At 37.0% G+C, this 27,483-nt stretch overlaps 2 protein-coding genes across 9 annotated transcripts in view; one reads left to right on the top strand and one right to left on the bottom strand.

Annotated features, from left to right (window-relative positions):
* The window catches only part of SLC38A6 (solute carrier family 38 member 6), a 63,863-nt gene extending 54,943 nt beyond the window's left edge, over positions 1-8,920 (bottom strand). For 3 of the 6 annotated variants that reach the window (XM_036842500.1, XM_036842502.1, XM_036842503.1), the window contains exons 1-3: positions 8,791-8,920; positions 7,332-7,462; positions 5,458-5,531 (exon numbers count right to left, since the gene is read on the bottom strand). In XM_036842500.1, the coding sequence (XP_036698395.1) occupies positions 5,458-5,531; positions 7,332-7,462; positions 8,791-8,901 (316 nt within the window). In that variant the 5' untranslated portion in view covers positions 8,902-8,920. Of the gene's footprint in view, positions 1-3,512; positions 3,619-5,457; positions 5,532-7,331; positions 7,463-8,573 lie in introns of all 6 variants that reach the window. The other 3 variants (XR_005018684.1, XM_036842501.1, XR_005018683.1) reach the window with 3 other exon arrangements.
* On the top strand, positions 8,797-26,963 carry TRMT5 (tRNA methyltransferase 5). Of its 3 annotated transcripts, none has more exons than XM_036842497.1 (5): positions 8,797-8,925; positions 10,060-10,715; positions 18,542-18,666; positions 21,633-22,287; positions 22,661-26,963. In XM_036842497.1, the coding sequence occupies exons 1-5, from the start codon at positions 8,921-8,923 to the stop codon at positions 22,711-22,713; spliced, it is 1,494 nt and encodes a 497-aa protein (XP_036698392.1). In that variant the 5' UTR covers positions 8,797-8,920; the 3' UTR covers positions 22,714-26,963. The 3 variants fall into 3 exon arrangements, with proteins under 3 accessions (XP_036698392.1, XP_036698393.1, XP_036698394.1); XM_036842498.1 differs by lacking the exon at positions 8,797-8,925 and adding an exon at positions 8,945-9,119; XM_036842499.1 differs by lacking the exon at positions 8,797-8,925 and adding an exon at positions 8,945-9,132.
* Positions 26,964-27,483: the final 520 nt, after the last annotated feature.

Here is a 27,483-nt window from a genome sequence, read left to right as displayed (position 1 = left end):
TCTTTCCCAGAATTTCACATAGTTGGAATCATACAGAATGTAGCATTTTAGATTGGCTTCTTTCACTTAGCAATATGCATTTATAAGGATCCTCCATGTCTTTTCATGGCTTGATAGCTCATTTCTCTTTAGTGCTGAATTATATTCTATTATCTGGATGGACCACAGTTTATCCATTCATCTACTGAAGGGCACCTTAGTTGCTTCTAAGTTCTGGTAATTACGAATAAAGCTGCTATAAATATCCATGTGCAGGTTTTTGTGTCGACATAAATTTTCAATTCATTTAGGTAAATACCAAGTAGTACAAATGTTGGATTGAAGGGTAGACTCTATACCTTTTCACCATGCTCTTCACACTTGTTTTGTTAACATGTTACTTTCAAAATTACAGAACAGATACTTTCTCACATTTGGAACTTGCATTTGGAGTAAGAGAAAAAGAGTCCAAAATAACTCTAAGATCTTTGGCCTGAGCAACTAGAAGGAAGACTTATTATTTAGTTAGATGAGAAAAGACTGGAAGATGTAGATTGGCAGTGCAAAAATGGAGAGTTTGATAAATTTGAGATTAATATATTAGATATCCAAGTGGAAGTATCATGGAGGAAGTTGGATATGAGATTGAAATTCAGGGGAAGAGGTGCAGGCTAGGGGTATAAATTTTAGGGCCGTAATGAGCCCAAAAGTGTAAAAGAAAAGAGATCAGAGGAATACTGCCAGGGTATTCCAATGTTTAGAAGATGGGGAGATGAAAAGGATTCAGCAGAAGAAAAGAGAAGGAGTATTCTGTGAAACAGGAAGAAAACCAGGAGAGTATGAATAGTGTTTTACAGAGGAAGGTGTGATCAACTGTGTCAAATGCTGATGACTAGTCAACTAAGACGAAGACAGAACTGACCACTGGATTTAGCAATGTGGAAGTTGCTGGTACAATAATTTCTGTGGAATAATGGGGAAAGCCTGACTGAAGAGTGTTCAAGAGAGAATAGGAGGAAAGGGAAATATCTGGTATAGACAACTATTTTGAGGAGTTTCACCATGAAGGATAGAGCATACTGAACGAATGTGGAGTCATTTTTAAAATGGAAGAAATTATAGAATATTTGTAAACTGATAAGAAGAAAACAGAAAGGAACAAAGATGATGAAAGAGAAGAGAGGGAAGAAAGTGGCTGGAGTAACGTAGGTGAGAGCAGATGGGGTCATAGTATAAGTGGAGGGATTGGCCTCAGATAGGAACACAAAGAGTTCATCCAAAGTAACAGAATATATAGCACAGATGAAGATGGGTAGGTAGAAATGGTAGCAAGAGCTTATAAAGTTCTTTTATGATTGCTTCTATTTTCTCAGTGAAATAGAAAGTGAGAATATCAGCTAAGAATGAAATCAAGGAGAATGTGTTGAAGGTTTGAGAGAAAGAAGAAAACAAAAAGTCATCTCCTAGATAGCAGAGTAAGCAAGTGAATGAACTAAAGAAGTTAATAAAGATTAGGTGATAGCATCACAGATCCACTAGACATTGAATTATAGCGATATTCATCTGCATGGTTGTGTCTTCTTCAGGAACATTCAACTGCACAGGTGCCTGCGTGAAGTAGGCAGAGTTACATTTAATCATGGTTGGAGTTTTGCCAGGGGAGTAGCATGATGAAAGGGAGGAGCAAGGGAGTGATTCTAATAATATACCAGGAAACTTCAACTGGATAAAGAGGGGAAATACGGACAAGAGAGTGAAGGAGAGTGCGAAGGTGGTAGATCAATGAACTCAAGTCCTGGCAGAGGTGAAGAATTGCCAGAGTTGGAGTACTTGAGGGAATAAGTTTAAAAAAATTAAAAAGATGGTGGTTTTTGGAGGGTGAGATTCTTGAAAATGAGATTTTGGAGGGATGCAATTTTGGTAATGACAAGATCAATGGTATGACCATGGAAATCAGTAGCTGAGGCAGGCCAGGAGTATGATCATTAGAAGAGAAGAGGTTAAGGAAATGAAAGTATTAGAAGAATTATCTACATGGATATTGAAATCATCCAGATTTATGACAGGGGTAAAACTGAAGAAACTGAAAGGAAAGCAGAAGCTAATATATTCATAAAATGACAGAAAGTGGCTGAGGAGTCTATAGATGTTAACCATAAAGGGGGAAGTAGGTAGCATAGAGTTATGAGATTCAAAGCTGGGGGTTTAGGGAGAGGGAGGTGGTTGAAAAGTGGAAATGAGGTGTGACTAGGACACCTATCCCATCTTTAGACAAGTATGAGGGACATGGAAGAGAAAAGAGTGGCCACTTGAGAGGACTACAGGGAAAGCAGTGTCCTCAGAGAAGTCTTAGGTTCTCTTAGAGTAAGAAAGTTAAGGAAATGTTCAGAAAAGAGTTGAGGGCACAGGGTTTTACTGATGACTGACCATGCGTTCTAGAGGGCACACTGGAAGGGTTTCAGGAGTTGGGGAGAAGGGGGAGACGAAGTCAGAAAACAGATGACAAACAACAAGGTCCTACTGTAGAGCATAGGGAACTAGATTCAATATCCTGTGATAAACCATAATGGAAAAGAATATATAGATGTATAACTGAATCACTTAGCTGTACAGCAGAAGTTAACACAACATTGTAAATCAACTATACTTCAATAAAGTTTAAAAGAAAAGAAAAGAAAATGGATGACAGAACCATATGGAGTGAGTCTGGGAAATGAAGGATAACATAGGATTCTTGAAGTGACTGACATACATTGAGATAAGTGGTATAATGTCGTTAATCCAAATGATCTCAAGGCAAATAATGATGACAATGCAGTGAGTGGTGGGGATCAAGGACTAGGAAGTAGGGACCTGGCCAGATGCAGGCTGAGTTCTAAGACTCTGATTCCCTTCTGCTGACACTGATGTGGAGGCCAGAGGAGGGGAGCTCCTCATTTATTCCCAGAGCACAAAAATTTCCCCAAAGAATCACAACGAGCCAACTGTTTCTGAGACAGCAATATGTACAAGACCTTGCAATCCTTATGGGTTCTGGCCCAATGAGAACTCTTAATAATAAAAGCTGGCATTTACCAAGGACCCGACATTTTATATACATTATTATATTTCATTCTCACAACAATCCCAAGAGAAAAATATTATCACTACCATTTGAGAGTTGGCAAACTAAGGCTAGAGAGATTAAGGTACCTTACATGCCTCCTCAGCTCCCAAGAAAAGTCCAGATAGATCCCAAATCCTACATAAAATCGAAAACAGCAGAATTTTGTGTGAAGAAATCCTTTACTTTCATAAAGATAAAAAATTCTCTTGCACTCCAGGCAAATAAATGAAGAAGTTAATCTGTAAAGACTTATGATAGCCCTTTCTCCGACCAATGAATTCAATCTGAGCATAATACTCCTTTATGACAGTCCAATAAACTGGGGAGAAAATTTAGCTATACATTATTCTCTAGAATGAATATATATATATATATATATATATATATATATATTTGTTTTTAATATAAAAAATTTGTTAAAGCCTACCTCCACAGAGAATTTTACAATCACTGAAGGAAATTCAATCAACAGAAGGCAGGTGCATCAATGTATATGAAGAACCATGAAGAAGTTAGCTCATGGACCAAATAAGCTACAAAAATCAAAGAAAAAGAAAAAAGAAAGAGAAATAGAGCTTTTCACTTATATGCCCAAAGTTACAGAAAAGAACAACAGAGAGTGTCAGAATTTCAAAGTTAAATACAGATAAACTGAAGGAAAGCAAAAAAATTAGAATTATTTGGAAATCTTCATAAATTGAATATTACTTCCAAATAATTTAAATTAATAAAGCAAAACACTTTAGTTAATGAAGACATAATTGCCATGTAGTTGACCAATGTATTAATCTTTTAGTAGAATCCATGATAAAATAACATATGAAGATGTTAAATTATCGCAATTAAGTAAAAATATTTTTTTTACACAAAGAAGCAAAATTTCAAAACATGTCATTAAAATTCCAGTCAAGTTTCAGCAGGATTTACAAATACACTCATTTAATGATCTTATTCCTGAATTTGGGATGCTGTTATGAACAATTTGTTACTTTGAGATTAATATCATTGCACTGTTTCCTAGTATTTTTATCTGTCTGCACGTTCACCCAAGCCCCTTGAAAGCAGAGGAATATATTTGTGGGTTGGATGGCCAAAAGCAGTGGCACAAGTTACAGCTATGAACTATGGATGCTAAATCAGTTTTGCATAAGAATCCCCTGGAGGACTTTTAAAAATATATTCCTGAATCCCACCTCAGATTCTTGGAATTAGAATCCCTAAGGCTTAGAAACCTGTTTACAGAACGATCTGCAGGTGTGTCTGATGCATAGACAGATTAAACAGACTAGAGCTGTGGATTTAGAACTATGTTCTGAAGACAAAATACTCAAGAAATACCTGTGGGCTTCCCTCACCTGTTTCAGCCAGAATAATCCTATTTTTATCTATTTTATGTATCTATTCTGTTTCTTAAAGTCTGAAAACAAAGATCATATACGGCAAAGTGAACCCACCCACATAAGAATTAAACTCATGATTCTGGAGTCAAAACTGACCTAATCCAAAAATAGACAAGACTAGGGACTTCCCTGGTGGTCCAGTAGCTAAGACTCCACACTCCCAGTGCAAGGGGCCTGGGTTCGATCCCTGGTCAGGGAACTAGATCCCACATGCCACAGCTAAAAATCCTGCATGCCACAACTAAAAGTTCCCACATGCTGCAACTAAAAGATCCCGCATGCCACAACAAAGACTGAAGATCCCGCGTGCCGCAACTGAGACCTGGCAAATAAATAAATAAATATTAAAAAAAAAAAAAAGATGAGATTAGACAGATAAAAAGACCAGGACTGATGGACATAGAGTATTTGTTAATGCCAAAAGAAAAACCTTATGAAAGCAGTTCTGTAATTCATACACTTTTATTTATTGCAACTTAAAAGAACTTACTCAATACATGACTGAACTGCATAATAAAGTTTCAAATGGAAAAAACTCATACACATATGAGGGGGGCAGAGATGGCAGTAGTAGTAGATCTGGGAAGGTGTTCTCGAGGAGATGATCACCCTACGAGAAAGATGACCAGCATGAACACCTGTCTACTGCTTCCCCATAACACAAGGTCTGGATCCTTTAAACACCTTTCAGGTGCTTCCCCTAATCTACTCTAACCCAGAAAACTATGTCATGTGTTGTGGAGAAAGGCAGGGAAGAATGCTGGTTTCCTCCTCCCATTCTGTCCTTGGATATTCCTCTGTAGGACTGGGTCTACATATCCTGACCTTTTGAAATTCTCCATTTCAACCATCCTACCTAATAATAATGTATGTCCGCTGGAAATCTGAGATTTGAGACAGCCAATGCAATGTACATAGATATAATCACAATGGGCTACTTCATCAAATGAATCAGCATAACATTTTACTCACCTGTCTGAATACACAAACTAAGCAGGAGATGAACTGAGTAAGAAGCCAGGAGAGCGACTATCAGCAGCAAGAAACTAAAATATAAAACAGCACATGGTCAAATCCCTCCCCAATTTCTTTTTTATGGTATCTCATTAAAAAAACAATTTTTTTTTCCACATTCAAATGCTCACAGGGACTGTCTTTGAGTAGTTGGATTATGGTCATTAAAGAAAGTAAGAAGATACTTTCTATATTTACCAAATTTTATTTAAATGAATATGTACTGCTTTTAAAATAAAACTCAGAAAAAAACCAAAGTTTATTTAAAACGACAAAAGAATTTCCTTCTTTAGCGCTCTTGTCTGCTGACTGCTGGTTCAGCCATTCAGTTATCTTGTAATACATCCCTTTTATGACTCATTTTTCCTATTGTTAAGTCTAGAGAGAAGTTTCAGTTGTGAAATCTCATTGTCTTCTTTTTTCTTTGCTCGATCCCTCCCCTTCCAAAGATGTGTACCTCCCTATAATTTTGAATTAACACTGCATTTCCTAGCATCTATTAAACACACACTCACCAAACCAAACCAAAAAAGTACAGTTAACACACTTCTAATGACACCATTTGAAAAATGTGCAATGTAATAATTGGGGTCCTCTCGCCAAAAGTATGAAAAGAAACAGCATGCAGAATCCCCTACTTATTCTCAGGAAGGTACTGGCAGGACAAACTTCTAGAGAGCTGTCCTCAGTGGAGAGCTCCCGAAGCTGAAGAAATTCTATCCTTGTAGTCCACTTAATACTTGTTAATAAGCAGCAAAACTGAGAGGTGAAAGTACACTTGTCAACTGATGTCAGAGACCTCACAAAGTAACAGTTTGGCATCACCAAATGGAAACTGTGATATGATTCAGCAAGCACCCATTCAGTGGTATACATCTGCATGTAAGACACTGGAGTATAAAATGTGATTTTTCAAAGGGAACTAAGAAATAAGTCCCATGATTATGTCTTGCCTAAGATGTCACACATAGCTTTGAAGTTTTAAAACTATGGAAGTCCGTGAATACGTCCCATAATAAAAGCAAGTTGGTTTGCTAATCAAGAATTTCAAAATAAAAGAAAAAATGAACCTACATGAGACTATGTATTTTATTTATTTATTTTTTGAGACTATGTATTTTAAATTTCCTAGAAAAATAGGTCTGCTTCTACTGACAAAACAAACTTGTTCATTCATTCTTAAGCATGGTGCTAGATGCTAAGGATAAGGTCTAGTCCTAAAGGATTTCAGAGTTTAGTGGGGAAACTCACTTGCAAACAAATCATTATATTATAACAAAAGAATAAATATACAAGGTACTATGGAAGCACAGAAAAGACAGGAATGTCTTCTATCTTGGGCAAACTGGCATATGAGCTGAGTCTCAAAAGATGAGAAGGAATAAGCACAGAATACATGTCTAGCCTCAGAAAGTGAAACAAGACTACTTAACGGTAGGAAAAGAGGAGATGGAGAGAAATGAAAGAATCATGTGCTTTATTTACATTCACAAAATCGCTATTTATAAGTAATCTGCATGGCTGATAAACTTTGATTTACTTTGGCCAACTTGACACAACAAACAAGCCACTTCTTAAGGTTATAAACAAGTGTGGATCAAGTTTCCATTTTTAAAAATTAGCCACACTTTGGATGAAAAATACAAATTATGTAGCATCCCTCCAAGCTACAGACTAGCAACAATACAGGAGTAAGAGGAAAATGCTAAAACCCCAGAAATAACTAGAAATTGTATACCAGCTTCTGCCGCCTACCTCTTTGCTTCTCAGTGTACTATAAAAATTAAAAAAAAAAAAAAAAAAAAAAAGTAAAATAAGAAAAAAAAACTCACCTAAATCCAAGGATACCAGTATGAGCCATAACATAAGCTAAGCCAAGGATGCCACTTCCCATGATGGCATTCATCAAATTAAACACTGAGAAACCAAATGAAACACCTGGGGATCCCTGTCTGTGAAGTTCCTGTAAGCACACAAATTTAATAAAGTGTTTGAATGGTGAAGTCCAAATTTCCTTCAGAAATGACTGACAGGTTATGGAGAAAGTCTCTTACAAACCACAGGCATCATGTGACATACTAGCTGCTCAACCAGCACTGGTTTCCTTTCCTTCTCTTCTCACCGCTAACTAGTGCAGCTCCAGGAACCTGGTTTCCTGGGAAAATCATTGCCACCTGCACAGAGACCCGGTAGAATTCAGGAAGAGCCATGACTAACCAACCTTGTGACTGCAAAAGATGATGATAGGGTAAGACGGGGTGGAGACAGAGAGCAGGCAGATGGCCTCAAGCTCACGTGATTACTGAATCCCTGAGTCAGCTTGGAGCTGCTGTAGACAACTGTTGCTCCCCAATTACTAGGACTGCAAGACTAATCTCTATTTATACACTCAATGAATTAAGTCTGTCCAACTGGAAGGATGGTCAGGAATGCCATGCAATGACGATATAATAAATAGAAGCAATTCACATTGCTCTGGCGAGGATACCCCCAGAAAACACTCTCCCCTAAAACAGCATTCGGAAACAAAGTCCTAGAAACTGTTACTGCCCTGGGACTTGAGTTAAAGAGCCGAAGTGCCCACTGCACAGGCTTTAGGGCCAGAGAAGTGCTACATACTTATTACCAGGCCACCTCCGCTCCTTCACGGTTCAGGGTCTTTGTATTAAGATGTTTACAGGTCCCCAATGACTAAGCGGAGAAAAGAAAAATCTTGTGACTCTTGCAAGAAGCTCACAAGACTAGTGGAGGGAACGAGAAGCCGACAAAGATACTAACAAACAGCAGTGAATTACATAACCGCGGGGCTGCTCCTCTGTGGGGTCCCCAGCCTCCACCCGCTGCTGCACCTCTTCCACCGGAGCCTGCACCTTTACTTCAGCTTCTCTTTCTAGGACACCTTAGGCTCCTATCACATTCACGAACTCCGCCAGATCTCCTCGGAATCTCGGCTGCTGCGTTTGGGCCCCAAGCCCTCAGCTTCTCCCCTCTCCCCTTGCCATCCCCTTTCTTTTCCGGGTCTTATTTGGCAGGCACTTCAGAGAAGTGCCGGGAAGCGTATGGAGCGAACTTACGTTGCTAAGCAACGGGCTCAACTCTTCCGCCTCCGCCTCTTCGGGCTGCCTGGCAGAGACAAACCAGCCGGGCTCAGCGTCCACGATCCCCCAGGGCGCCTCCATGCTGCTCACTGGCCGACTACCCAGTCCATCTACAAGCTACTACCCCAGCCCTCCCGTCGGGTAGTCGCGCCAGAGGCGGAGCTATGGTCCCGGCCCTTCCGGGTTTCCGTACCTCACCAGGGCCGGGAAGAAAGGAGGAATCGACGTGATCTGATGACGCTCGCCCCTCGGCGGCGAACATTGATGGTGTCATCGAGGGCCCGCCCACCCGCCGGCGACCCATTTCCGAGCTGCACCAGAGCATGAGGTGAGGGTCTGGTCTTGGAGCCAGCTGCTGGCTGACGCAGAGAAATGGGATGGTGACGTTGGTGAGGTGGCGGCCGCGGTGCCCTTGATAGTTCGAAGAGGCTGAGGGTCCGGTGGCGATACCGGTCCGCTCGGGGCTGCTCTCCGCCTCGCGCTCTCTGGGCGCGGAAACGTCACGAGGTCACCCACCATCCGGTGCGGATCCTAGGTCTGAGTACGGGGGGGTGAGGAGTGTTTCATCTTTTCAAAAGCTTTCCGATAGAGCCTTTAGCCACATTTTACATGCGGAAAGCCGAGACTCACAATAAGTAATTTACCCAAGATCACACATCTGGACCATTAACTTCTAGACCCAGTTTGAACCCTGACTGTGAACTTTGACAGTTGCTTTACAGGGTTCCCGGGCAGGGAACTGAAGGCAAAATTAATAACTGATACTGCTGCTGGGATGTGCATATAACACTTAGCAAAGTTCTCGTCCTCAAAATGCTGAAACCTCTAGTTATAGGCAGGACTTGTGGCAGTAAAACATCGAAGACGACATAGAAATAGATTAAGAGCGCAGGCGCTGGATTTTAATCCTCGCTCAGCCACTTACCAGCAACGAGACTTCGGGTCAATTAACCTACTTCTGAGCTTTAGTTTACTCGTATACAAGATGAGAATGTGATACCACACACCTCCCAAGATTGACAATGTGCATGAAGCATTTAGTACAACATCTGACCCATTAAGCATCCATAAGAATATCCTTTTAAAAATTGACATTGGTAAAATCATAAATATAGTGACCATTTCGTTTAGAGATGATCCTTTAACTTAAACTTCAGCCTTCTAATCCCAAACATGTTCTGTAGAAAATTGTGGGTGGGAAGGTTTATTGACTATAGGGAGGGTGATGGATCACTAAGCCCTAGTCCTGGCAGCAGGTGGATTGAAGGTTCAAATTTTCCAGTCATCCTATCCTAGAAAAGATAGTATACTTCTCACGTACCACTAAAAGTTTTAATTATCAGCATTTAGCAAGCTATTTAAAACAGTAGTGAATTTAAATTTTTATTCTCAAGACCTATTGTGAACATGTTAAGTTAGTTTGTAACTTTATGGTATTTCTTTTAATGACTACTTTTTTTAGGATCTTATGGAGGCCATTTGGATTCTCAAGAAAACTTCTCAAAGTGGAAAGCTGTAGAATAACTGAATCAGAATCATTGATTCCACTAGCTTGGGCATCACTGATACAGAAGCTTAGCAGAACACCTGGTATTTTCTTGTTGGATCAAAGAAAAAGATTCTCAACCATGCCTGAAATAGAAACACATCAGAGAGACTCTGAATTGTTTTCACCACCCTCTGATGTTCGAGGAATGACAGAACTTGATAGAACAGCTTTTAAAAAGACAGTCACCATCCCGGTGCTTAAAGTGAGGAAAGAAATAGTCAATAAATTGATGCGATCCCTTAAAAGGGCAGCACTGCAGCGCCCAGGCATAAAACGTGTGATTGAAGATCCAGAAGATGAAGAAAGTAGACTAATTATGTTGGATCCTTATAAAATGTTTACTGATGATTCCTTTGAGAAAGGAGAACTCAGTATTTTAAAGCAGCTGAATGTCAATCCACAGATATCTAAATATAACTTGGAACTAACTTATGAAAACTTTAAGTCAGAAGAAATCTTGAAAGCTGTGCTTCCTGAAGGTCAAGATGTGACTTCAGGGTTTAGCAGAGTTGGACATATTGCCCACCTGAACCTTCGAGATCATCAACTACCTTACAAGCATTTAATTGGTAGGTGTGTCTTAGTAATATTCACATATTAGAAAGCAATTAGCAAGTTCTAATTTTTGTTAAAAAAATTTTTTTTTAATGCCGAACTACAGAAGCAGGACATTTTATCATTGTAATTTTAAGCTAGATCTTAAGCTACATATTCTTTCTTTTGAGGGCCATTTTGGAATACTCTTCCCAGAGTCATAGCAGTCTCTAAATATCAATTCAAGCTTTTGTGTACACAATACATAAGCATAAACTTGAATCACTTGCTTTTGTAGAACTCTTTGGCAGTTTATTATTTTGGTATACAGGACTTATTAGTCCTTCAGGACTATGTTGAATGCTAGGCTTCATGAGTGTCTCATAGTCAGAAGGGCAAGACACTGTTTAGTCATGCTTTCATTGATTGAGTTAACTGAGCCTCTTCTGTATGTCAGGCACCATACTTTTTTAGTGCTCCTAGCCTTTTAGAAACAGTGCTGTGTATGTCTTACCTCTGTAGCCCAAAGTTGAAGCATGGGTCTTTTATGCTTTGGGATAAGAAAGAAGTAGAAGACTAATCAAAATCGCACTTTTCCTTAATATAAATATTTAATGTCCATGCATTCTCCAGATTAATTTTTTTTAATGTAGAGTAATTGTCAGAACTTCTGAGAATTGTTTTCAGCTTTAAAATGTAGTGCTCAGTGTTTTGCATGGGTAGGATTTCAGAGCTATGCTATTATGCATTTCCTTTGTTTTTATTGATGAAAGGAGCTGATAATGCTTAGTGATAACATAATAAATACTTAAGGAGATCCTTATAATTATGACCAGGTGCAAATGTCAAGTATAGGCTTTCCTATTAGTCATTGACTATCCTAACTCAACATTCCTTTTAGCACTCTTATTTTATAAACTCTCTTTCATAAAGGGGCACTCATAGATTACAAATGAAATATTTTCATACAGTGGTAATTCTAAAGCTATTACTATAGACCTTCAGAATATGTGTTTTTTTTTCATTCCTCATTTCAAACTAACTTCTGTACCTTAAAAATTGAGTTCTGATACCTGAAGCAGAACAAGATAAGAACAACGAATGACAAGAGTTTACTGACATTATCATATTCAAAATCAGGTACTTAATTATCAGAGAGAAATTGGACAAATTCTGGTTGTATTTAAGCATATTTGTATTATGGAGTACTTTATACTAATTTACAGATCAAGTTATCTTTCCTTATACAATAAGATAGTGCATAGATTCTTTTTTTCTTTTTAATTTTATTTATTTTTTTATACAGCAGGTTCTATTAGTCATCCATTTTATACACATCAGTGTATACACGTCAATCCCAATCTCCCAATTCACCACACCACCACCACCACCCCCGCCGCTTTCCCCCCTTGGTGTCCATATGTTTGTACTCTACATCTGTGTCTCACTTTCTGCCCTGCAAACCGGTTCATCTGTACCATTTTTCTAGGTTCCACATATATGCATTAATATACGATATTTGTTTCTCTCTTTCTGACTTACTTCACTCTGTATGACAGTCTCTAGGTCCATCCATGTCGCTACAAATGACCCAATTTCGTTCCTTTTTATGGCTGAGTAATATTCCATTGTATATATGTACCACATCTTATTTATTCATTTGTCTGTCGATGGGCATATAGGTTGCTTCCATGACCTGGCTATTGTAAATAGTGCTGCAATGAACATTGGGGTGCATGTGTCTTTTTGAATTATGGTTTTCTCTGGATATATGCCCAGTAGTGGGATTGCTGGATCATAAGGTAATTCTATTTTTAGTTTTTTAAGGAACCTCCATACTGTTCTCCATAGTGGCTGTATCAATTTACATTCCCACCAACAGTGCAAGAGGGTTCCCTTTTCTCCACACCCTCTCCAGCATTTGTTGTTTGTAAATTTTCTGATGATGCCCATTCTAACTGGTGTGAGGTGATACCTCATTGTAGTTTTGATTTGCAGATCTCTAATAATTAGTGATGTTGAGCAGCTTTTCATGTGCTTCTTGGCCATCTGTATGTCTTCTTTGGAGAAATGTCTATTTAGGTCTTCTGCCCATTTTTGGATTGGTTCGTTTCTTTTTTTAATATTGAGCTGCATGAGCTGTTTATATATTTTGGAGATTAATCCTTTGTCCTTTGATTCGTTTGCAAATATTTTCTCCCATTCTGAGGGTTGTCTTTTCGTCTTGTTTATGGTTTCCTTTGCTGTGCAAAAGCTTTGAAGTTTCATTAGGTCCCATTTGTTTATTTTTGTTTTTATTTCCATTACTCTAGGTGGTGGATCAAAAAAGATCTTGCTGTGATTTATGTCAAAGAGTGTTCTTCCTATGTTTTCCTCTAAGAGTCTTATAGTGTCCGGTCTTACATTTAGGTCTCAAATCCATTTTGAGTTTATTTTTGTGTATGGTGTTAGGGAGTGTTCTAATTTCAATCTTTTACATGTAGCTGTCCAGTTTTCCCAGAACCACTTATTGAAGAGACTGTCTTTTCTCCATTGTATATCTTTGCCTCCTTTGTCATAGATTAGCTGACCATAGGTGCATGGGTTTATCTCTGGGCTTTCTATCTTGTTCCATTGATCTATATTTCTGTTTTTGTGCCAGTACCATATTGTCTTGATTACTGTAGCTTTGTAGTATAGTCTGAAGTCAGGGAGTCTGATTCCTCCAGCTTCTCTTTTTTCCCTAAAGACTGCTTTGGCTATTTGGGGTCTTTTGTGTCTCCATACAAATGTTAAGATTTTTTGTCTAGTTCTGTAAAAAATGCCATGGGTAATTTGAATAGGGATTGCATTGTACCTGTAGATTGCTTTGCGTAGTACAGTCATTTTCACAATATTGATTCTTCCAATCCAAGAACATGGTATATCTCTCCATCTGTTGGTATCATCTTTAATTTCTTTCATCAGTGTCGTATAATTTTCTGCATAAAGGTCTTTTGTCTCCCTAGGTAGGTTTATTCCTAGGTATTTTATTCTTTTTGTTGCAATGGTAAATGGGAGTGTTTCCATAATTTTTCTTTCAGATTTTTAATCATTAGTATATAGGAATGCAAGAGATTTCTGTGCATTAATTTTGTATCCTGCAACTTTACCAAATTCATTGATTAGCTCTAGTAGTTTTCTGGTGGCATCTTTAGGATTCTCTACGTATAATATCATGTCATCTGCAAACAGTGACAGTTTTACTTCTTCTTTTCCAATTTGTATTCCTTTTATTTCTTTTTCTTCTCTGATTGTCGTGGCTAGGACTTCCAAAACTATGTTGAATAATAGTGGTGAGAGTGGACATCCTTGTCTTGTTCCTGATCTTAGAGGAAATGCTTTCAGTTTTTCACCATTGAGAATGATGTTTGCTGTGGGTTTGTCATATATGGCCTTTATTATGTTGAGGTAGGTTCCCTCTATGCCCACTTTCTGAAGAGTTTTTATCATAAATGGGTGTTGAATTTTGTCAAAAGCTTTTTCTGCATCTATTGAGATGATCATATGGTTTTTATTCTTCAACTTGTTAATATGGTATATCACATTGATTGATTTACATATATTGAAGAATCTTTGCAGCCCTGGGATAAATCCCACTTGATCATGGTGTATGATCCTTTTAATGTGTTGTTGGATTCTGTTTGCTAGCATTTTATTGAGGATTTTTGCATCTATATTCATCAGTGATATTGGTCTGTAATTTTCTTTTTTTGTAGTGTGTTTGTCTGGTTTTGGTATCAGGGTGATGGTGGCCTCATAGAATGAGTTTGGGAGTGTTCCTTCCTCTGCGATTTTTGGAAGAGTTTGAGAAGGATGGGTGTTAGCTCTTCTCTAAATGTTCGATAGAATTCACCTGTGAAGCCATCTGGTCCTGGACTTTTGTTTGTTGGAAGATTTTTAATCACAGTTTCAATTTCATTACTTGTGATTGGTCTGTTCATATTTTCTGTTTCTTCCTGGTTCAGTCTTGGAAGGTTATACCTTTCTAAGAATTTGTCCATTTCTTCCAGGTTGTCCATTTTATTAGCATAGAGTTGCTTGTATTAGTCTCTTAGGATGCTTTGTATTTCTGCAGTGTCTGTTGTAACTTCTCCTTCTTCATTTCTAATTTTATTGATTTGAGTCCTCTCCCTCTGTTTCTTGATGAGTTTGGCTAATGGTTTATCAATTTTGTTTATCTTCTCAAAGAACCAGCTTTTAGTTTTATTGATCTTTGCTTTTGTTTTCTTTGTTTTGATTTCATTTATTTCTGCTCTGATCTTTATGATTTCTTCCCTTCTGCTAACTTTGGGTTTTATTTGTTCTTCTTTCTCTACTTCCTTTAGGTGTAAGATTAGATTGTTTATTTAAGATTTTTCTTGTTTCCTGAGGTAGGCTTGTATAGCTATAAACTTCCCTCTTAGAACTGCTTTTGCTGCATCCCATAGGTTTTGGATCGTCGTGTTTTCATTGTCATTTGTCTCTAGTTATTTTTTTATTTCCTCTTTGATTTCTTCAGTGATCTCATGGTTCTTTAGTAATGTATTGTTTAGCCTCCATGTGTTTCTGTTTTTTACGTTTTTTTCCCTGTAATTCATTTCTAATCTCATAGCGTTGTGGTCAGAAAAGATACTTGATATGATTTCAATTTTCTTAAATTTACTGAGGCTTGATTTGTGACCCAAGATGTGATCTATCCTGGAGAATGTTCCGTGCTCACTTGAGAAGAAAGTGTAATGTGCTGTTTTTGGATGGAATGTCTTATAAATATCAATTAAATCTATGCGGTCTATTGTGTCATTTAAAGCTTGTGTTTCCTTATTAGTTTTCTGTTTGGAAGATCTGTCCATTGGTGTAAGTGAGGTGTTAAAGTCTCCCACTATTATTGTGTTACTGTTGATTTTCTCTTTTATAGCTGTTAGCAGTTGCCTTATGTATTGAGGTGCTCCTATGTTGGGTGCATATATATTTATAATTGTTATATCTTCTTCTTGGATTGATCCCTTGATCATTATGTAGTGTCCTTCCTTGTCTCTTATAACATTCTTTATTTTAAAGTCTATTTTATCTGATATGAGTATTGCTACTCCAGCTTTCTTTTGATTTCCATTTGCATGGAATATCTTTTTCCATCCCCTCACTTTCAGTCTGTATGTGTCCCTAGGTCTGAAGTGGGTCTCTTGTAGATAGCATATATATGGGTCTTGTTTTTGTATCCATTCAGCAAGCCTGTGTCTTTTGTTTGGAGCATTCAATCCACTCACGTTTAAGGTAATTATCAATATGTATGTTCCTATGACCATTTTCTTAAATTGTTTTGGGTTTGTTTGTGTAGGTCCTTTTCTTCTCTTGTGTTTCCCACTTAGAGAAGTTCCTTTAGCATTTGTTGTAGAGCTGATTTGGTGGTGCTGAATTCTCTTAGCTTTTACTTGTCTGTAAAGATTTTGATTTCTCCATTGAATCTGAATGAGATCCTTGCCAGGTAGAGTAATCTTGGTTGTAGGTTCTTCCCTTTCGTCACTTTAAATATATCATGCCGCTCCCTTCTGGCTTGTAGAGTTTCTGCTGAGAAATCAGCTGTTAACCTTATGGGAGTTTCCTTGTATGTTATTTGTCATTTTTCCCTTGCTGCTTTCAATAATTTGTCTTTGTCTTTAATTTTTGCCAGTTTGATTACTATGTGTCTCGGTGTGTTTCTCCTTGGGTTTATCGTGTATGGGACTCTCTGCACTTCCTGGACTTGGGTGGCTATTTCCTTTCCCATGTTAGGGAAGTTTTCGACTATAATCTCTTCAAATATTTTCTCTGGTCCTTTCTCTCTCTCTTCTCCTTCTGGGACCCCTATAATGCGAATGTTGTTGCATTTAATGTTGTCCCAGAGGTCTCTTAGGCTGTCTTCATTTCTTTTCATTCTTTTTTCTTTATTCTGTTCTGCAGCAGTGAATTCCACCATTCTGTCTTCCAGGTCACTTATCCATTCTTCTGCCTCATTTATTCTGCTATTGATTCCTTCTAGTGTAGTTTTCATTTCAGTTATTGTATTGTTCATCTCTGTTTGTTTGTTCTTTAATTCTTCTAGGTCTTTGTTAAACATGTCTTGCATCTTCTCGATCTTTGCCTCCATTCTTTTTCTGAGGTCCTGGATCATCTTCAGTATCATTATTCTGAATTCTTTTTCTGGAAGGTTGCCTATCTCCACTTCATTTGGTTGTTTTTCTGGGGTTTTATCTTTTTCCTTCATCTGGTATATAGCCCTCTGCCTTTTCATCTTGTCTATATTTCTGTGAATGTGGTTTTTGTTTCATAGGCTGCAGGATTGTAGTTCTTCTTGCTTCTGCTGTCTGCCCTCTGGTGGATGAGGCTATCTAAGAGGCTTGTGCAAGTTTCCTGATGGGAGGGATTGGTGGTGGGTAGAGCTGACTGTTGCTCTGGTGGGCAGAGCTCAGTAAAACTTTAATCCACTTGACTGCTGATGGGTGGGGCTGGGTTCCCTCCCTGTTGGTTGTTTGGCCTGAGGTGACCCAACACTGGAGCCTACCCGGGCTCTTTGGTGGGGCTAATGGCAGACTTTGGGAGGGCTCACGCCAAGGAGTACTTCCAAGAACTTCTGCTGCCAGTGTCCTTGTCCTCATGGTGAGATAGAGCCACCCCGCCTCTGCAGGAGACTGACCCACACTAGCAGGTAGGTCTGGTTCAGTCTCCTACGGGGTCACTGCTCCTTCCCCTGGGTCCCGATGCACACACTACTTTGTGTGTGCCCTCCAAGAGTGGAGTCTCTGTTTCCCCCAGTCCTGTCGAAGTCCTGCAATGAAATCCCGCTAGCCTTCAAAGTCTGATTCTCTAGGAATACCTCCTCCCATTGCCAGACCCCCAGGTTCGGAAGCCTGCCATGGGGCTCAGAACCTTCACTCCAGTGGGTGGACTTCTGTGGTATAAGTGTTCTCCAGTCTGAGTCACCCACCCAGAAGTTATGGGATTTGATTTTACCGTGTTTGCTCCCCTCTTACCATCTCATTGTGGCTTCTCCTTTGTCTTTGGATGTGAGGTATCATTTTTGGTGAGTTCTAGTGTTTTTCTATCGATGATTGTTCAGCAGTTAGTTGTGATTCCGGTGTTCTCGCAAGAAGGAGAGCATGTCCTTCTACTCTGCCATCTTGAACCAATCAGTGTATAGATTCTTATAAATTTTTTAAGTGCCGACAAAAATGTAGACTTTGATTATAGGGCATCAGTATACCATTGCCGGTGTACTTTATCCTTGTAGCTTTTTCTGCTCTGGCAAATATTTGACATAAAGAACAATTTAAGTAAATGAACATTTTATTTAGATAAAACTCTAAAGAATCTATGTTTCTTTTATTTGAAAACATTATTTTGCTGGTATGTGTTTCCAAAGTGGAAGTATCTGTTTCAAATACACAATCAAGCGTACATTTGGTTTGAGGCCAATGAGGACAGGCTGGTGTTTTCTGGGACCATTTGTTCCCAAAGTCCTTACATCTCTTCTTTCTATTTTAAACCAGTTCCCTATGGTCTACCTGTTTGCTTACTGCTGTATTGATACATTTGAGAAGACTAAGTAAAAGACATGGAAAAATATTAGGTAGAACAAAAGTCCTCAAAAATTTTTTTTTATAAATGTACCCACACATTTTTTGTGTGTGTTTGCATTGGGGGCTGTCAAACATTAACTTTAGTAATCTGTTGAATTTTTAGAATTGCATGCCTCTTTACACACACTAGATGCAGGTTTTATCTATAAACCAAAAGAAAATATAGTTCACATCAATTTCATATTTGCAGTTTTAGCTTTTATTTTGCAACCAAAAGGCAATATTTATTATGAATTCTCTGCTTTTAGGCCAAGTTATGATTGACAAAAATCCAGGAATCACCTCAGCGGTAAATAAAATTAATAACATTGATAATACCTACCGAAATTTCCAAATGGAAGTGCTATCTGGAGAGGAGAATATGATGACCAAGGTATGGAGTATTTTATTGTCTCCTAATATAGTATATATCTAGATTAATGTTTGAAATCAGAATAGATAACAAAGATTAAGAATATATAATACCCAGTATTGATGAATATGTGAGAATGTGAGCATTTACATATACTATTGATGGGAGTGCAAATTTGATACAGTCAGTAAGAGTATATGGTAATATATTGCAATTTTGAATAGATACATCCTTTGACCTAGCATTCCATTTATAGGAAGTTATCTCAAGGATATAATTGGACAAAACTGTAATGATATACGTACTAGGTTCTGCCTCATTTTTTTTTTCTTCCCTTTTTGGTTGCGCCACGTGGCATGTGGGATCTTAGTTCCCCGACCAGGGATCAAACCCCCACCCCCTGCAGTGGAAGCACGGAGTCTTAACCACTGGACTGCCAGGGAAGTCCCTGCATCATTTTTATAATAAAAAATAAAACAAACGAAGAAATGGAAACAACCTAAATGTCATCAGTAGAGAATTGATTACATTTTGGTATAACAATACAATGGAATACTCCATCATTAAAGATTATTTATATTTAGCTCCATACTTAAAATAAATTGTCCACTGACACGTTAAGTGACAAAAAATAAGTTGTAGAACAGTATATATAACATAGTTCCATTTTAACTATGATAATTTTAAGTATGTAAATATGCATATACACCAGAACATTAATAGTGAGCATATTTTTATTTGGTATAGTTACTGGTGACCTTTATTATCATCTTTATACTTTTCTACTGAGCACATATTTCTTTTATAAGAAAAACAAAACAAATCTATTTCAAAGAAAAAATAATTTAAAATATATAGGAACAGATTTCTGGTATAAACCACTTTCTCATCTTCCACCCCCAAAATCCTCTGGAGTGTTGGATATAATAAACTTTTTTTAAGCCCCTTAGATAATTACATGTTAACATTATGTGAAATTTTGTACCCAAGCTAAGAAATAGGTTAAACTCTCTCCATAATTTTAATAACAAAAGCCACTCTTAAAATGTTAGTCATATCTTTTAAACAGGACTTTATAAAACTCAGGAGAGAACTTATGCAAAATAATTTTAAGATTCTGGGCCAATATTTCTCCAGAATTTAATAGTGTCAGAATATTAAAATACCATTTACTGCACACTTACTTTTAGGTCCTGAGCTAAATGCTTTAAATATAATCCTAAGAGACCCACAAGATAATGGTTGTTGTTATTCATATTCTCTTTATGCAGATGAAATAACTAGGAATGACTGAGCAGAGTGTTTGGAGCAAGGCTTCCGACTTGAGTCCATGCATGGTCTTTCCCTGTATACCAAACCTCCACTGCCTACTACTTGTGTATAATGTATGAGGTCTGTTATGGCAAGCAAGATTTGAATATGAATCCTTTGGTAATAACAGTGCTTATCTCAGCCGACACGAAGACCTACTAAACTTTAGGCATACCCTGATTGAATATTGTGCATGTTCTTTTCTTGGTACTGACCCTTAGGGTAACAGATAGTATCATTCTTCTCAGAAAGAACATCTAAAAGTTCTGAGAAACTTCTGTAATTTTATAAATGCCTTGTGATTGATTTCCTAAGTCAACTAAAGCTTGTTCTTAAGGACATACTTTATACCTAATATTTATACTGTCAAATAAATGTAAAAACTCAGTATAATTTCTTTGCTCCAAACAGAATCACATTTAAGTTTAACTTTAGGAGTTCATGCAACATTTAAGTAGTATGTGTGTATATTGTGAGGTAAAAAGATTCCTAAAGTGAATCTGCTGAAAGTAATGCTTAACTAAGGGAGCGAGATATCAAAGACAGCATGATAAAACCAGAGGGATACTTAGAATCTAATTTTTTAAGCTAGAACTGTGATTCACACTAAAGAGCTTAAAAGGGGAGTAGAAAGGAGATTTCGGAAAAGCATCCCAAGACATATTTAAGTGTTCCAGGTTATATACCTAGAAAGACTTTTAGTTGGCAGAATCATAAAGAAACATTTCCAACACTGGAACCTTAATAATATGGCCAGAGCGTCTGATGTGGTCAGGAAGAAAAAAATATGTACAAATTTGGAATTAAGGTCCATGAAGAGAGAATACAGAAGATATCTATCAGATTTATAGAACTTAGGAACTTTCTGGCCTTTGATTCTTCATCTATTAAAATAAGGGGCTTAAGATGATGGGTGAGGTCACATTCTACAACTGTAATTTTAGTTTTGTTTCCTATTTTCTATCATGTTTATGATAGTCCCCAAAGAAATGCTGCAAAGTCTTAATTTTGTTTAAGACTTAGCTTCACTGTATGTATTTAGTTTATCCATGAAAACTCAGATTTGGGAAAGGAGAAAATAGGGGAATAATTTGTTCTATACACTGGCTCTATTTATAGACATGAAACCTGCCAAGTCCAAGTAACTGTCTGAAAACATAGCAAAAATACCTCCAAATTCAATGACACATGGCACATCTATCATGACTCCCCCTGACAAACTGAAAACTAAGGAGGGAAGCTTGTTTGCCGTGTGGAAGTGCTGTCTGCAACTTGGCTACCCACCATGAAGATATGTGTAGTGTGTTGTTTCAAAGTATAGGTTTTTTTCTATCAGGTGACAGGAGAGAGTATAATTAAGCCAGTCAATTGGCCTATCTGAAAAATTCCTAGTGTGATTGGAGAACCACTTTATAGCCCTTTAGGATGAGACGGAGAGCCATTTGGCTTTGAAGAGATAACTTTTCTCATGAAAACGTCTAATGCAAGATATTAAGTGGCCTCAAGTATAGCGTAAACACCAGAATTCTAATTAAAATGCCTTTAAATGCACTGGTTTTTTTGCTCTTAATAATACTAAATTTAAATGTGTGTATGTCTGTGAGTGCATCCATCCAATATCAGTGACTAGAACTTAAGACTAAGCAGTTTAACCAAAAGCATAATACCTTTTTCAGGTTCGAGAAAACAACTACACTTATGAATTTGATTTTTCAAAAGTCTATTGGAATCCTCGTCTCTCCACAGAACACAGCCGTATCACAGAACTTCTCAAACCTGGGGATGTCCTATTTGATGTTTTTGCTGGGGTTGGGCCCTTTGCCATTCCAGTAGCAAAGAAAAACTGCACTGTATTTGCTAATGATCTCAATCCTGAATCCCATAAATGGTTACTACACAATTGTAAATTAAATAAAGTGGACCAGAAGGTGAAAGTCTTTAACTTGGATGGGAAAGACTTCCTCCAAGGACCAGTCAGAGAAGAATTAATGCAGCAGCTGGGACCACTGTCAAAAGAAAGAAAACACTCTGTGCACATTGTCATGAACTTGCCAGCAAAGGCTATTGAGTTTCTCAGTGCTTTCAAATCACTCTTAGATGGACAGCCATGCGGCAGTGAGCTTTTTCCCATCGTGCACTGTTACAGCTTTTCCAAAGATGCTAATCCTGCTAAGGATGTTCAGCAACGAGCTGGAACTGTGTTAGGCATCTCCTTGGAGGCATGCAGTTCAGTTCACCTAGTAAGAAATGTGGCCCCTAACAAGGAAATGTTATGCATCACTTTTCGGATTCCTGCTGCTATACTTTACAAGAACCAGACCCTAAATGGAGGTGAGCAATCTCTGGGAAATTAAATGTAAGCTGTAATACTTTTCATATAACTTTCTGGGGCTACATATATATTTTATATTATTTTTTAAACTTGGAAATAGGTTAAACTAATTCTAGATAGATATTTCAGTTCAAGACCCCTTGCCATTCAATTGTGACTACTTTCTCACAATTTTACAAATTTTAGTATGATGTACTGTTCAGTCTAGTAGAAGTCTACTTCATTAAAATAATAAATCTGCAGGAATGTTACTATTCCATGTGTAAGTTAATTAGATTAAAAATCTTTAAAATGCCTGTATTATTTGCTTTTTAAAAGTATTTTCAAATGTTAAGTATCTTACCTAATATAGGTTTTCTGGATTTATTACAGACAATCATGAAGATCCACCTATTAAACGCCAGAGGACAGATAAAGACTTTTAGGAAGAAAAAACACAAATTGCTTCAATCACTTAATTGGAAATATTTTCTCCAGCTCCCCACTAGACCTTTATGTAGTGAAATATCATTTGTATGATTTCTAATATTTTAGCATTCAGTTACTTTAGTAATGAACCCTTATATTTTGCCCTAGCTGTCTTATAAATTGGGGATTATCAAATTAAAATTTAAATAAGTCTACTAAATACATTTTTATCTGTTATAATTTTATCATCAAATATATCTAATATTTTATTAGATAAATATGTTTAAATATTGTGTTTCTCTTGGGAAAATAGTTTTTGAAGGTAGGATAATTGCGTGCTAACTAGGAAAGAACTAATCATTTTACAGTTATCCTTAGTTGAAGAGTGTAGCTAAGTTTTATATAAGTACTCCTACACTATTACTATAAAAGTACTAACAAATGAGATTATTTAGATCAGAGATAGGCAGACTATGTCCAGCAGGCCAAATCTGGTCCACCACCTGTTGTTGTATGGCAAGTGACCTGAGAATGGTTCTTACATTTTTAAATGGTTGAAAAAGAATCAAAAGAATAATATTTTGTGACATGAATATTATATGAAATTTGAATTTCAGTGTCCATAAATAAAGTTTTATTAGAACACACCATACTCATTTGTTTACATACTGGCTATGGCTGCCCTCATGGTATAACAGCAGAGTTGAGTAGTTGCAACACAGATGGGATATGATTCTCATCACTTCATACTGCTGCTCAGCACACTACAAATCACAGTGACACAGTTATAACTCAACAACATTTTGAGTGCCATGTGTATTGCCAAGCTATAACATTTTATTTTACTATTACCAGTACGTATCCCTCATTCCAAAATAAGAAAAGTAGCCATTCATGTTGTGTTTTCATGGCACAGTAGAGTGTGAATTTTTTTGACATTGAATTAGATGACAAAGCATCCATACCTGAGCTAAAGTACAATATACTTTGACATTTCTCAAAGAAGTACTCATCACAGTATTTCCAACTCACAGGCAAGCAACTGTCAGAAAAATTAGGTATTTAAACTGGAAATTCTTGGCAGAATTTCTTCACAAAATAAAAAATGTAAGTGAGGCTACAACCAAAGTAAGTCTCCAAGTGACTCTTTTGTAAGCCAAGCAAGGAAAACCATTTACTGTCGGTGAGTTAATTGTGTTTGAAAGCAGCAGTCTAAGAAATGTGTTTGGAGAAAGCAGACTAGTCTAGGACTGTTGGCCTTTTGGCAAGGACAGTTGCTCAGAGTTGAGAACATTGTGAGCACCATCAATAGTCAAAAAGGTAATGAGTCCAAGTAGTTCTTTACTCTTGATGAGTTAATAGACATTACTAATACTGCACAGTTCTTGTTTATTTGAGGCGTCAATTCTGACTTTGAAGTTACTGAAGAATTAGCCTCTATGAATACTCTGCACGGAACAACTACTGGTGAATACTTTCAAAGAAACTGAGAAAACTAATTCTGTAAAACCTGAAGTAGAATCTGATGTGTTATAACTGATGATGGTTAAAAAGAAATTGTGAGGTAGAAAAAGCTCTAGTTGGAAAAATTTACAAAGCTTATGAAAATGCACGGTGTTTAAAACCTATAGTTATTCACTATATTATTCACCAGCAAGTACATTGCAGCAAATATTTGAATCTGTCATGTGTTAGTGAACCAGTAATGTCAATGATAAACTTCATTTGCTTTCATGGACTTTAACCATCCTCAAAGTCCTTGAATTTTGTCAGAAATTGAAGCTGAATTTCTTCAGCTTAACCTAAGTTTTATTTGCTTAGCAATTGTAAGGTATGACTGCAATTTTTTGGGTTCATGGCCAAGACTGAAATTTTTCTGAAGAAGAACCAACCTTAAACACTTCTAAAATACTGAGTGTCTTTGGAAATTAGTTTTTGCTAAAGACTTGATAATATTTCTCAAAGATATCAACCTACAATTACAAGGCAAACATAACTTTTACGTGAAACATACTGCAGTAGTCTGAAATGACTACAACTGTACATTTCTCATGCAATCAAAAATTAAAACAAGAAACAAGATTTTCATTCTCTCATAAATTAGCAGTGGATATATTTTCTGAGTTCAGCATTCTTGGAACCTTGGTGCAAATGCAAAGGAAATTTCCATATTTCAAAACCCATTTAACTACAATTGAACTTCCATCTGATCTTCAATTGGAAGTGATTAATGTGTTATTGTAATGACATGCTAAAAGGCAAATACCAAGGGATTAAGAATCTCATAGAGTTTTACAAATGCCTTCCAAGTGATGTATATGTTCAGTTAAAATCACATGTTCTAGAATTTGGCAGTATCTGTCTGAAAAGACTTTTTTAAAGATGAAATGTGTAAAATGTCATTACATATAACCATCAACATGTATGTGATCAATTAAAATTCATTTTGATGATAGGAACACTTAGAACCCCAATCAAAGGAACTGTAATTCCCCAAAAAGCCCTACAAAAAATGTACTCAATTATATTTTGAAGTCTGTTAATTTAAAAAATTGTGCCAATTTATTGTATCTCTTGTATCTACATAATGGCCTCTTGGCCCACAGAGCCTAAAATATTTACTATCTGGTCCTACAGAAAAAGTTTGAGGACCCCTAATCTAAGTCATTAATTATGAACTCAAATGCCTTCAGAAGCTCGGTAATATAAATAGATGAAGGCAATAAATGGTAAGAAGTGTAGGGAAGTAATGAATTGGAGCCTTTATTCCTTATCAAAAGACACTTAAAATGGTTTTGGAGTTCAACCCAACCTATCCTGTGCAAAACCTTGAGGGCTAATTCAGCCAGGGATTGCTAGTTTGGGACTTCTAATTTTCTTCCTCTCCCTCCCCTCCAAGTGTATGTAGGTCAAGGGTCAGCAAACTTTCTGAAAGGGCCATTCAATATTTTAGGCTTTCTAAGCTATAAGGTCTCTGCTGCTTCTCAACTCTGCCATGTTAGTCCAAAAGCAGCCATAGACAATACATAAACACTGTATTCCAAAAAAAAAACAAAACAAAACTATTTATGAACACTGAAATTTTAATTTCATATGCTTTTCACACGTTAAAAAGTATATTATTCCTTTGGCTTTTTCCAACCTGAAAAATATACAGACACCAACCTTAAACTCATGGAGCATACAAAAAAAGGAAGCCCTGGATTTGGCCAGGGGTCTACAGTTTGCCTTCTCCCGATCTAGCTGAAGATAATTAATTTGCAGTAGGCATAAGAACTTTTTTCCTAGTACTGTATTAATACATCCATGTGCTAGGCTATAAATATTAGTGTGGGTGGCAAATGATGTTCTTATTCATATGTAAAGTGGTAAGATCCATTTAGTCACCCCTTAATTAGAAAAAATATGCAGTATATAATTGTAAAGAAAACAGAATTCCTTAAATGCTTCTATTAACACACTTTAACCTTTTTCCCTCAGAGTGGATAAGTGAACATGTGATTATTTCATTATGTAAATTTGGCTCACCCTAAACTTTTTGATGTGATACCTAGTAAGTGAACTCTTGGTTAATCCACTAGAAAATGACAGCTAGCACACTCATTAGATAGAATTTTTTAATTTTGTTAACTTGTTGACAAGTTTTCTGCCACCTTAATTAGATTTTGAAATGATTATCCAAACCACCTGCTGACAGCCTAAAGGTAACTTCTAAGAGAAGCTTAAATATATATTGAAAGAAATTAAGGAATACTAAATAATAATGCATCCTAATTACCACGTAAATGTATTCAGTCCATTAATATCTGCTTAAAAGGGAGTGCAGTTAGTAGTCAAATCATGTTCTACATAATGAATTCCTCAGGACTTCTCTCAAGGATATCAACACCGTTATTTAGTTGATGTCACTTATATACCATATAAGAACTAGATACTTGATCTGTAAAATTTCCTGGAAGTCTTAAGAAGTTTGACTACTCAGATTTGGTTTTACACAGCTGTTGTTTGTAAGTTTGACAGTTTGACAGTTATCTCTAGAACATGGACTCTGCAGTTTAACCACTTGGGTTCAAATCCAAACTCTTCTCCTTTTAAGATGTATTGACCTTTGGTAGGTTGCTGAACCTCTCTATGCCTTAGCATCTCCACCTGTTAAAATGGGGAAATAATATTAGCACTGTTACAAGGATTAGACAATTCATAAAGCATGAAGCACAGTGCTTGGCATATAGGTTAATGCTCGGTAGTTGTTTCTGTGCTAGTGTTATAAAATATTAAGACTTATTAAATTCATGTAGATGAAAAGACTGGTACAGCCTTTTGTCTCTGAGAGAGGAAATCACTGGGAGGACTGGGGATAATTTCATCAATGTAGAATATTTGTTATTTAGTGAATTGTTGCCATTAGGTTATCTTTCACCATTCCCTTTGATCTAATAGGGTCAGTTAACTTCTAAATTCAGCCTATTGAACAAAGTATGGCCATAGTAAGGGCAAAATAATTACAAAGGTATCTAGGTGGTGGAATTTAACTGATTTGCCAAATCAGGTGCAGGCAATTTCCACAATAATAAGGTAGGCTCAAAAAAAAGTTTTGAAAGCCTTTGAAATGTTTTGTTAATAATTAGTTCCTTCCATTTAAATACATCATACAAGGTACTGAGAATAAATAATATAGTGCTTCTTTTTTAAAGACTGGATACCTTACTTTGGCAGCTGAGTACAGAAAATCCCTAACCACAAGTCCAATGTTCTCACTGTTCTTTGAACAGATTTATGTATTGTAC

This window comes from Balaenoptera musculus, chromosome 2, assembly GCF_009873245.2.
Source record: "Balaenoptera musculus isolate JJ_BM4_2016_0621 chromosome 2, mBalMus1.pri.v3, whole genome shotgun sequence".
NCBI classification, from domain to species: domain Eukaryota; kingdom Metazoa; phylum Chordata; class Mammalia; order Artiodactyla; family Balaenopteridae; genus Balaenoptera; species Balaenoptera musculus.
The sequence above is the reverse complement of the archived record's forward strand: the minus strand, read 5'-3'. Positions and strand labels throughout refer to the sequence as shown.